Source organism: Trichomycterus rosablanca, chromosome 9 (assembly GCF_030014385.1).
Source record: "Trichomycterus rosablanca isolate fTriRos1 chromosome 9, fTriRos1.hap1, whole genome shotgun sequence".
NCBI classification, from domain to species: domain Eukaryota; kingdom Metazoa; phylum Chordata; class Actinopteri; order Siluriformes; family Trichomycteridae; genus Trichomycterus; species Trichomycterus rosablanca.
The window spans coordinates 453701-466200 of record NC_085996.1 but is presented as its reverse complement, the minus strand read 5'-3'; the positions used below and the strand labels follow the sequence as shown (position 1 = coordinate 466200).

General features: G+C 40.7%; 2 protein-coding genes and 1 long non-coding RNA gene across 4 annotated transcripts in view; 2 read left to right on the top strand and 1 right to left on the bottom strand.

Moving 5' to 3' along the window:
• The window catches only part of stxbp6l (syntaxin binding protein 6 (amisyn), like), a 9436-nt gene extending 7805 nt beyond the window's left edge, over nt 1-1631 (bottom strand). The window contains exon 1 of the mRNA XM_063001521.1: nt 843-1631. The gene's annotated coding sequence lies outside the window, so the exon portion shown is untranslated. The remainder of the gene's footprint in view (nt 1-842) is intronic.
• Nucleotides 1632-2364: 733 nt separating this feature from the next.
• LOC134320917 (uncharacterized) lies at nt 2365-5118 on the top strand. Of its 2 annotated transcripts, XR_010013751.1 has the most exons (3): nt 2365-2602; nt 2851-3054; nt 3226-5118. It is a non-coding gene; the product is annotated as an uncharacterized LOC134320917 (long non-coding RNA). The 2 variants fall into 2 exon arrangements; XR_010013750.1 differs by having other exon boundaries at nt 2365-3054.
• Nucleotides 5119-8260: 3142 nt separating this feature from the next.
• Nucleotides 8261-12500, top strand: part of cgrrf1 (cell growth regulator with ring finger domain 1) — a 4556-nt gene continuing 316 nt past the window's right edge. Inside the window, exons 1-6 of the mRNA XM_063002555.1 lie at nt 8261-8551; nt 9728-9867; nt 10075-10252; nt 10359-10506; nt 11245-11352; nt 11541-12500. The exon at nt 11541-12500 is cut by the window's right edge and continues 316 nt beyond it. Coding sequence (XP_062858625.1) covers nt 8448-8551; nt 9728-9867; nt 10075-10252; nt 10359-10506; nt 11245-11352; nt 11541-11828 — 966 coding nt within the window. The 5' untranslated portion in view covers nt 8261-8447 and the 3' untranslated portion in view covers nt 11829-12500. The remainder of the gene's footprint in view (nt 8552-9727; nt 9868-10074; nt 10253-10358; nt 10507-11244; nt 11353-11540) is intronic.

Here is a 12500-nt window from a genome sequence, read left to right as displayed (position 1 = left end):
AGTAACCCAGGAGAAAGATGTAAGAGAGCATTTAGCCATTGAGGGACGTTGTAGCCTAGAGGTTAAGGTCTTGGACTAGTATTCAGAAGGTCACTGGTTCAAGCCCCACCACTGCCAGGTTGCTGCTGTTGGGCCCTTAAGCGAGGCCCTTAACCCTCAATTAGACTGTATACTCTCACAATACTGTGTCGCTTTGTATAAAAGCATCTGCTAAATGCTGAAAATGTAAATGTAACCACCAACAGATATTATTATTATTATTATTATTACTGTTTTATTATTATTATTATTATTATTACTGTTTTATTATTATTATTATTGTTATTGCTGTTTTTTTATTATTATTATTATTTTATTATTATTGTTATTATTATTATTATTATTATTGTTATTACTGTTTTTTTTATTATTATTATTATTGTTATTACTGTTTTTTTATTATTATTATTATTGTTATTACTGTTTTTTTATTATTATTATTATTGTTATTATTACTGATTTATTGTTATAATATCTTTTTTGTTTTTTTGTTTTACTTTTTATTTTTTTAACAATATTATTATTATTATTGGTCTTTGTTTTTAATAAACAATATTATTATTATTAATGTTGAATTTACATGATTGTTTTATCATTATTATTAAGGCTATTATAATTATTTACATTATTATTACTGTTTTATTATTGTCTTTTTGTTTTTACAAACAATATTATTATTAATGATTAATTATAAACATAGTTATTTTATCATCACTATTAATATTATTATTACTACTAGCATTATTATTTTATTATTATTATTTTATTTCATTCATTATTTTATTATTAGTATTTTTACTTACCACAGTTCTTGAGTCTCAGTCGGATGAAGACTTGTGAGATGTAAAAGTAAACGGATCCATTTCTCTGTTTCTCTCTCTGACTGAAGGTCTGATCTCCGCTCGGCTCTGATCTGATGTGATCATGTGATCATGTGATGAGGACCGACTGACTCTCTTGTTGTCGTGTAAACACAGATTAAAGTGATATAACACATTTACAACTGTCACTGATTATTCATCTGTCGTTTATACACAGTCACATTATTATGACCACTTCCTACTTTCAACGGCTGCAGCATGTAGCTCATGAAGGAAGTCATGTTTGGTGAGCTGCTTGGTGGGTATAAGGTGTGGAAAGCTCTCTCAACCACTCAGTATGAATCCATCCTGGCATCCTCGTACACGGATGGGATCTTTCAGCAAGATGATGCGACACGTCACACGGCAAGAAACGTCCCACATTTGGTGGAAGAGCATGACCAAGACTTCCAAGTACTACCCTGCCCCCTAATTCCCCAGACTTGCACCTCGATGGTGGTGTCCTGGCACCTCCAGCAGCTGTGCAATGCACTACAGTCAGCATGGCTCAAGATAGTTGTGAAAACCTACCAGGACCTTCTCTTGATGCATGCTCAATAATATCGGTGGGTAGCACTGTTGCATCACAGCCAGAAGGTCCTGGGTCCAGGTACTTTTAGTGTGAAGTTTGCATGTTCTCACTGTGACTGCATGGGTTTTCTTTGGGAGCATTAGCGTTCAGTCAGTCAGAACTTTAACCACCTCACTCCATGGAAAACAAATGCAGCCTTACTGTTCAATATCAGGACCAAAACTACAAGAAAAGACAAGCACAGTGTGTGAGATTAAGTGTTTTTACAAGAGATACACATTATTAATGATGCTAAAAAAAACTGATCCATGTGTTTATAAATTCTCGGTTCTTCTCACTGGATGCTCTGATAGATCCATAAACAAACTCCAGTTGGTTCAAAATGAAGCAGCTCGAGCTCTGTCGAAACCTGTTTACTTACCTGAGATTGAAGACTTGCTGTGCCATCAATGCAGCTCCTGCCAGATGTGATGGAAACCTGGCGTATTTGCACAGAATATGTCCAGAACTCAACAGACTTTATACTACACTATACTACACTGCACTGAATAATGAACTCCAATTGCTTGTGTTTCCTTTATGCAAATTATAACTTTGTTTAAATTTAATTTGTTTTTGTAGGATTTGTGCAAGTCTGGTTCCTCTCAAGGTTTCTTCCTGTAATTTAAAGAAAGTTTTTGCCACTGTCGCCAGGAGTCTTTTTGGTCTGTCCTGGATTCTGTAAAGTTGCTTTTAGACACCGTCTGTTGTATAAAACACTATACAAACAAATCTGACTTGGCTTGAAACGTTAGGCAAATGATCAAAATGAGCAATTATGGGTCGATGTTTATCACTTTGCCAAAAGTGCACAGTGCACAGTCCAGTGTTTTAGTGCATGATTGAACAGAATGAAGGGTCTCACAATTTATAATCAATAACATTGTTTCAGAAACGTCAGATTTTAATACAGCGCTATCTGAGGGGGTTTTGCACACATTTCTTTTTACTCTCTTTTAACAAACAGAACCACACAGACTTTGGAATCCTTCAAAAAAAAACCTCGTCAGTACACACGGCTCATCACTGCATCCACAAACAAGGTCAGACTGCAAATAACGTCCAGAAACGCACGCAGACTTCTCTGGACTCAAACTCATCTGATTTGGTCTGATAAACACGACACAATAACGTAAAACATTAAATATTTATTTCTACTGTTTTCAGTTTATAATACCAGTAAAAGCCAGTTTGAACTATAAGCAAAATATAAATAAATAATTATTAATCTGCAATGTTTAAGTATTTGAACAGAATTTAAAGACTGAAGAGTGTCGAGCTGAAAGCTTTTGGATGTTGGATGATCAGACTTGTTTAGTTTTCATTGTTTAGCTGATGATGAGAAATAATAAACTGATGTGTTCTGTGTCTGAGCTTTAGGATTGCAGGGAATGAAGAGCAGATCTACACCAGGAAGCTGCTGGTTCATCCCTCTCTGTAAGTACATGATGAAGTTGATGATGAATGGAATGGTGGCTGTAATGTCCATGTTGATGTTTATGCAGAAGGTTTATTAGATGAGCTGGACGATCACATGACGGCGTACTCACCTTTCCCAGCGGAGGATTCGGATCAGCACACGGGGTGAGACTGATCTTTCTATTCCACTGAGACACTGAATTATATTTAATGATGAATAATGAATTTATTGTTTAATAATAATAATGAACCATCCTGACTGTGTTCTTGTGAGTTGTGATGCTTTTATTTTATTTTAAAACATTTCCTCCTATTCCTAATCATTCTCTAATCTAGGAACCTGGATGTTCATCATTCTGTAAGTTCAAGTAAATATTTATTATTAAGATTAATAATCATTATTGTACATCATTACTTTACATGTGCCTTTAAGTCCTTGCAGGTTTTGCCTCCAAGTTCCTGTAAGCTTTTATTTTGTCTTCGAACCCTGAAAGCTTTTATTTCCTGCTTTGGGGTTCTACAGCTTTTAAGGGGGACTTGTCCGACGCTTCAAGACTTGGGGGCTTTTATTCTTTCGCCTTTAGGGCCCAGGGTGCTTTCACATTCTGCACCCTGGGTTCCGGGGCTTTTACTTCTTCCGCGTCTGGTCTCTGGGGGCTTTATATACTAGTTTACCTCTGGAGTCTTGGCGCTTTTAGGGCTGTTACTTCTTCACCTTTGCTGTCTAATATGTACTCAGCAGCTGAAGAATTAACGCCCTCAAAGCCTCAAACTCCCACAAGCTGTTATGAATAAAATTTGGGAACTATTAAATAAAGCTTCTTTCTCTTTATTTTTATTTATAATTTTAATGTCACAAGTAATACAAGAGTATTAAAGCAGCTGTGAAATGTGTAACTGTGGCAGTAAAACAACACAACCTTTGGATTTTCATAAGATCACACTTTGTTTTGTTTTTTACTTAATTGTTATAAACTAGAATTGTCATGATGTGAATGAGGTTTAAGATAGCAGAAAATTGTGATGTTTGTTTTAATCACTAAACTAAAAGGACTGAATAATAAAGCTCTACTGATTATATTTACTGTGTAAGTTCACATGAAAATGTTCTCTCACCTGTCACATATTTACACAGTGGATCGTTAAGCTCTAATGATTATGCTTTTACTGTTTAAGTCAATCATTCAAATGAACTAATTTGTTTGTGTCTGGGGTCCTGAGGGTGTTTACTCTTCTAACTCTGGTAACTTTTATTTAGATTCTTCTGCCTCTGATTATTAACAGTATTTAAATCATATTACGGTATAACAGACAGTAAAGAGTATAACTTAGATCTTAATGATCCACTATGTTTGTATTTTGGATGAAGGTTTACACTTGTTTTTATTTTCTAATGTCAGTGTCATTTTTACTGTTATACAAAAGTATTAAAGCAGCTGTGAAATGTGTAACTATGTGGCAGTAATGAAACACGACCTTTTGGATTTTAATAAGTTCACACTTTTTTTCATTTCTTATTGTTATAAACTGATGAATTGTAAATTGTTGATTAATAGAATTGTTATGAATGATGTGAATGAGCTTCAAGGTTGCAGGAAATGGTGACTAAATGACGTGCTGGTAACCTCTCTTTAGTCACCCAACAGTCCTTCTACATGGCGCAAAGTCATAAAGGACAGACGATGGATCACACCATGATGAATCGAAACTATCACTGATCACACACACTCACACATTCATGCGTTTACACACTCGCACATCGAGGACTTTCAATAATCATGTTTTTGGATTACAAGACTTTTTTTTACTGTAAACGGACTGGATGATGAAGCTCTGATTGTACTTAAACAAAGTGTTATGTTCTGTTTTTATAAACTGTTTTGTTGATTGTATTTTTAATTGTTTAATCACATTTTTACTTGTCTTGCATTGCTATGTGTTGTGAACTTGTACTGTAACCCTATCCAGGTGAAGAACACTGTCGAGCACAAAAGCTGGCAAGGTGGGAATTTTCCTCCTTAAATTGAATGTTAGGAGGTTTCTTGCCCACATCTGGATAGGTGATCAGAATTATTGAGTTTATTAGAATACAATCATACTGATTGATATTTATATGGTTGTTTTTCATGTCTGTGATTTATTGTGGTCTTGTCACAAAGTAAATCATCTTTATACTTTAAGTTTAATTTTTTTTTGTTGATAACTCAATAAATTCAATAAAATAAGTAACATTTATGTATAACATGTGGTCTGTTACATTTTGGCTTACTTTACTCTTCTACAAATAAGTGTTACCAAAAGCCTGTAACTTATATCATGCATTTATATGGAATTGTGACATTGTACTTTTTTTATAATAATTGAGTGGAAAAGCGTAGATAACAATATATTACAAAAAGTATCAAGTTAAATGTTGTGAATAATCACACACATCTACACTGAAGTTACTATCATTACTAGCAAGGTTGTACATTAACAGCAGGGGTGTGATGCTGACGGACTGGGTTTGGTGATCACTCCCCTATAGGGCTGAGATAGTTCAGCAGAGTTGGAGATAACAGAGCTGAAGGTGGAGGATGGGTGTATGCAGTGTAGGGTGTTATTTTCTGGTGTGTGTACTGTAGGGTGTGTTGTTTCAGGGTGTATGCTGTGGAGACCCACCTTGGTGTGTTTTTTAGACCACCTCACACTTTTGTCAGATGAGTTTGAGTCCAGAGAAGTTGACGGCGTTTCTGGACGTTGTTATTTGCAGTCTGACCTTGTGTTTGTGGATGCAGTGATGAGCTGTGTGTACTTGTACTGTAACCCTATCCAGGTGAAGAACACTTGAGCACAAAAGCTGGCAAGGTGTGAATTTCCTTCCTTAAATTGGTTTGTTAGGAGTTTTTTTTTTTTGCCCACCCCTGGAAAGGGAATCGGACGTTAACTGGACGTTGTTATTTGCAGTCTGACCTTGTGTTTGTGGATGCAGTGTTGAGCTGTGTGTACTGACGAGGGTTTTCTGAAGGATTCCAGAGTCTGTGTGGTTCTGTTTGTTACAGAAACATCAGATTTTAATGCAGCACCGTCTGAGGGGGTCACAGGTATTTAATAATTTTTATGTATTACACACCGCATTCTTTTTTTACTGAATTATTTGTTCAACAACTGTTCAGTGGTGCTGAGATCATTGAGATCTTACTCCTGAGATCATTTGCTTCTAATTTCAGGTAACTGTCTGAGGCATTTTGCATTTTATTCATGATTGTGTGGGTGAACATTAATGGCATTTACCAGGCACTTTTGTATAGATAGACCTACAACTGCCTCCAAAAACAGTTAGCAATGAGTGGGGTTTGCTAAAGTCAAAGTGAACTTTGTCATTCAGACTATACAGCTAGGAGTGCACAGCTGAACGAGATTGCGTTTCTCAAGCTCCAATGTGCAGAATATAAAAAAGAGCATATACAAGACAAAATGTACATTAAGTTTTTAAAAAGATATACATTAAGTAAAAAAAATACTGCACAGACATTGTAGACAGACATAAAATACATGTTAAGTAAAGTAAAAAATATATACACATTAAGAAGTAAGAAATATTGCACATAATTTGCAGTGGTGAGGTGAGGTACCGGTGTAATAAATAAATAAAATGCCGCGTAGCAGCGTGATGTACTAGGTATTTAAATGTTAATAAATAAATGTGTTTAGAAAGTTCGTAAGTGTGAGCAGGTATGATGTGTGTGCTGTTATAGGGAGTTGAGTAATCTGGTGGCTTGTGCATGGCATGCTGCGGTAGTGCTTGCCAGAGGCCGGGTGTGTGGGGTCACCAACTGTCTTGGTGGCTCTTCTGAGGCAGCGTGACTGGTATAGTTCTTGTATGGAAGGGAGTGAGGTTCTGATGATCTTCTCCGCCGTCCTCACTACTCTCTGAAGGGATTTCTGGTCTGAGGCTGTACAATTTTCATACCAGACTTTTGGAGGCTGTTGGTGAGAATGTTCACTATAGCACCTTTGTAGAAAGTTGTGAGGATCGGAGGGGGAAGGTTTGCTCTTCTCATCCGTCGCAGGAAGTGAAAACGTTGATGTGCCCGCTTGTCTGTGAGGTGGTGTGTGTAGTCCATGTCAGGTCGTCTGTGAGGTGCACCCCCAGAAACTTGGTGCTTCTGACTGACTCCACAGCGTTTCCATGGATTGTAAGCGGTGCATGTACCATGCGTTTCCTCCTGAAGTCAACAGTGATTTCCTTTGTTTTGTTGACATTCAGTGACAAGTTGTTATTTTCACACCAGACAATGAGTTGGTTAACTTCCTCTCTGTAGGCCGAGTCATCGTCGTCGCTGATGAGGCCCACCACTGTTGTGTCGTCGGCGAACTTTATGATGTGGTTCGAGTTGAATTTGGCACAGCAGTCATGTGTCATCAGGGTAAACAGCAGAGGACTCAAGACACAGGGGTCTTTTGAGTCGGTGAAATGACTGTGGATTTTCTGTCCATAAGCACGCTTTGCTGCTCTCATGCTCCGGTTCAGGTTTGCTCTGGCATTCCTAAGAGCGTCTTTGTCTCCAGATTTAAAGGTGGCATCACATGATTTTCGAAGCGCATGCACCTCACTGGTGAGCCAGGGTTTTTGGTTGGCACGTGTGGTGATGTTCTTGATGACAGTCACGTCTTCCACACACTTTGTTATATATCCTGTACAGACTCAGCATATTCCCATAGATTGATGTGCTGGTTGGCTGTGGCAGCCTCTCAGAATATATTCCAGTCTGTACATTCAAAACAGTCCTGGAGTGCTGAGACGGCTCCCTCTGGCCAGGTCCTTATCTGCTGGTGATGGGGTTTTAACCAGTGACCTTCTGATCAATATTCCATAAACCCTCAGCTGCACTGAGCTGTGTAGAGCATGATGACGTGGTTGGTAAAAATATATAAATGAATAAAAAATACAAAAACAGTCATGTAAAAGCATAAATGAACTAGAAGTAGTACGGTTTATGATCTAACAATAATAATAACACTGAAACATTTGCAAACCTTACAATCATTTATTCAGAAATCACAACTAGAACAAATACAAAAATATTACAAAATAAACAGAAACCAACAAAACCACATTTATATTAAACATAGCGAGCATGAAAAATAACACAAGAGTAATACTGTTACTAATAATAATAACGTGCAACGTGACTTAGCAGCCTGTAATAATGTTTTTATTTCGGAACTACGTTTCCCATAATCCCCCTCTGTCCCCACGTTCAGGATGCAGGTTTGAGGCAGCAGGCCACCGTAGCTGCAGTAATACCGGATGTTTGTGTTTTAGGGAAGTTCCAGCTTCAGTTTATTTATATTTATTCTTTTATTTGATCTCTCACTCTCACACGCTTTATCTTTTATTCCTTTAATCCTGGATTTAGTTTATATTATCATCATTATTCATCCAGGACTGAGATTATACCAGGTTTAAATGATCCGGGGTTTATTTGATTAACTCCGTTTTTATACCAGTTTTGTTTATTTACATTTTTATTTCATATTTAATCCCGTGTTTATTGTACTGAAGTGTAACAGTGATGGCGGCGGAGTTTATAGTGAAGTTATATGAATATTCACCGCTGTTTTATATCAGTCTGATCTCAGTCTGCTTCATCCTCACTGTTACACTGTTACTGAGCTGGTAATCACACACACACACACACACACACACACACACACACACACTGTTACACACACACACACACACACACACACACACTCACACACTGTTACACTGTTACTGAGCTGGTAATCACACACACACACACACACACACACACACACACACACTGTTACTGAGCTGGTAATCACACACACACTGTTACACACACACACACACACTGTTACACTGTTACTGAGCTGGTAATCACACACACACACACACACTGTTACACTGTTACTGAGCTGGTAATCACACACACACTGTTACACACACACTGTTACACACACACACTGTTACACTGTTACTGAGCTGGTAATCACACACACACACACACACACTGTTACACACACACACTGTTACACTGTTACTGAGCTGGTAATCACACACACACTGTTACACACACACACACACTGTTACACACACACACTGTTACTGAGCTGGTAATCACACACACACTGTTACACACACACACACACACACACTGTTACACTGTTACTGAGCTGGTAATCACACACACACACACACTGTTACACACACACACACACACACACACTGTTACACTGTTACTGAGCTGGTAATCACACACACACTGTTACACACACACACACACTGTTACACACACACACTGTTACACTGTTACTGAGCTGGTAATCACACACACACACTGTTACACACACACACACACTGTTACATACACACACTGTTACTGAGCTGGTAATCACACACACACACACACACACACACACTGTTACACACACACACTGTTACACTGTTACTGAGCTGGTAATCACACACACACTGTTACACACACACACTGTTACTGAGCTGGTAATCACACACACACACACACACACACTGTTACTGAGCTGGTAATCACACTCACACACACACACTGTTACTGAGCTGGTAATCACACACACACACACACACTGTTACACACACACACACTGTTACTGAGCTGGTAATCACACACACACACACACACACACTGTTACACTGTTACTGAGCTGGTAATCACACACACACACACACACACACACACACTGTTACACTGTTACTGAGCTGGTAAACACGTATTTATTTCTTAATTCAATCATTCGTAATGATTATTACTGCTAATTCTGTGTGTGTGTGTGTGTGTGTGGATGATTGCAGGTTCGGCTTTGATGTCCCTGTGATGGTGAGGAGTTCAGATGAAGGTGATTCTCTCCCTCCTGCTCCTGAGAAGAAAATGGTTCAGGTGCCGAACCCGTTTGCTCTGGAGCTGGGCACCACCCCCCCGGGCACGGTGAAAGGTAAAGTACCGTTTATACCAGGGTAACGGATCCACACAAGTATTCACACCCCGTTTGTATCTGTGGACGCCACAGCTCCTCCCGTCTCCGTACAGAATGTTGTTTTATTTTGTTTTGTTCACACAGATCATTGTAACTGTCTCTCGTGTGTGTGTGTGTGTGTGTGTGTGTGTGTGTGTGTGTGTGTGTGTGTGTGTGACACCACAGACGGCGTGTGTTTGAGGACCTGCTGTTTGGAGGAGTGTGTGCTGACTTGTTTTTGGGGTTGCAGTGTTCAGGCTCTGCAGGCGGCGCTGCACACACACCGATCCGGAGACGCCCTGAACTCGGCGGCTTCGTTCCAGCGGGCACTGCACGGGCACTACCGCCACGCCCAGACCTTCACGTATCCTTCATCTCATCTATATTATTATCAATCATATTACTGGGATTATTATTATCAATCAGGATCAGTGTTGTTAGTGTTGGTACTTTAACAGTGTTGATGTCAGGGTGGGTCGGGAGGAGAGAGGCGAGTGTGTTACCCACATCCCCCCTCAGCTCGGGGTCACTGATTTTGGTTTCCTGCCTCGTTCCTGCTACCCGCTAGTCGCCGTTCTCACGCTAGCAAAGAGTGACGACAGAGACGCCTACAACATAGTAAATATAACACAAACACACCAATACACCCTTATCATTATTATTATTATTATTATAGATGTATTATTATAGTATTATCAACACTCGCTGTCCATTTTATCAGCTCCACTTACCATATAGAAGCACTTTGTAGTTCTACAATTACTGACTGTAGTCCATCTGTTTCTCTACATGCTTTGTTACCCCCTTTCATGCTGTTCTTCAATGGTCAGGACCACCACAGAGCAGGTATTATTTAGGTGGTGGATGATTCTCAGCACTGCAGTGACACTGACATGGTGGTGGTGTGTTAGTGTGTGTTGTGCTGGTATGAGTGGAGTTTTTAAACACCTCACTGTCACTGCTGGATTGAGAATCGTCCACCAACCAAAAATATCCAGCCGACAGCGCCCCGTGGGCAGCGTCCTGTGCCCACTGATGAAGGTCTAGAAGATGAGCGACTCAAACAGCAGCAATAGATGAGCGATCGTCTCTGACTTTACATCTACAAGGTGGACCGACTAGGTAGGAGTGTCTGATAGAGTGGACAGTGAGTGGACACGGTGTTTAAAAACTCCAGCAGCGCTGCTGTGTCTGATCCACTCATACCAGCACAACACACACTAACACACCACCACCATGTCAGTGTCACTGCAGTGCTGAGAATCATCCACCACCTAAATAATACCTGCTCTGTGTGGAACAGTACTACAGGGAGTGATGCACTGATAGTCACTAACTGGACACGTCCGGTTGTAGGTGGCGAGTGTGACGGTGCTGCATGTTCCTGATGACCGGTACACCCTGTCAGGACGGGTCCTGTTCCATTACCTGCTCACCGCTGCTGGGAACCTGTACGATCTGAAGGTACAAACACTCACTGTCTGGGGTTTGAACCTCACTGTCTGAGGCTGAACTGTGTACAGAGGCGCTGCGCCAGGATCTGAGCTGAAGGGCTGGAACTTAAACCACATACTACTGACAACGCCGCCGGATTAAAGTACAAACCTGATATTATTAGGGAGGGGCGCTCATTATTATGTTTCCCCCCGCAGCCGCTCTTCATGTCGACGGACGGCACGAGCCCCGCCCCTACAGCCGAGTCCGAGGAGGAGCTACACACAGAGGCGCCTGAGACCGGAGAGGCGGAGCCCGAGGAGGAAGGGGCGTGGCAGGGAGCGGCCGAGAGAGACTGCGTCGTGTGTCAGAACGCGGCGGTGAACCGCGTGTTGTTGCCGTGCCGACACGCATGTGTGTGCGATGAGTGTGTGGTGCACTTTCAGCACTGCCCCATGTGTCGGACTTTCATCTGCGAGTCCTTCACCTTATCAACCCTGTCCTGAAGGAGAACGCTGGAGAGGAACGCTGGAGAGGAACGCTGGAGAGGAACGCTGGAGCTGAAGGAGAACAACGCTGGAGAGGAACGCTGGAGCTGAAGGAGAACGCTGGAGAGGAACGCTGGAGCTGAAGGAGAACGCTGGAGAGGAACGCTGGAGCTGAAGGAGAACGCTGGAGCTGGAGGAGAAAAACACTGGAGGAGAACGCTGGAGCTGGAGGAGAACGCTGGAGCTGCAGGAGAATGCTGGACCCACTGCTCCCCAACCAGTTTTAGGTTTAGCAGAAGCCCTTACCTAACAAGACCAAATACATGCTAGTGATTTAGGCTTAGGGGCCTTTCTCAGGGGCCCAGCAGCAGCAACTTTAGCCAAAGGTGATCATCCAAGTATTAAACAAGGGGGTGAATACTTCTGCCATTACGGCTCATGAAGTCTTTGTAGGTCGATTTTTATTTATTTATGACTGTTTATTCATTTTAATAAAAAATGGTATGAATGTAAATATTGACATGATTTAAAATCATGATGTTTTGGAGCTGCTGTACGTTTGTACCTTCAGTATTAAAGAGGAAGCTGATGAATCTTCCTGTGTGAACTCTGACCTCTGATGCGTCACTGATGCGCCGTCGCCGGTATAGACCCACGTAAAGCCGCCGCCTACATCTATACATCGGTCTC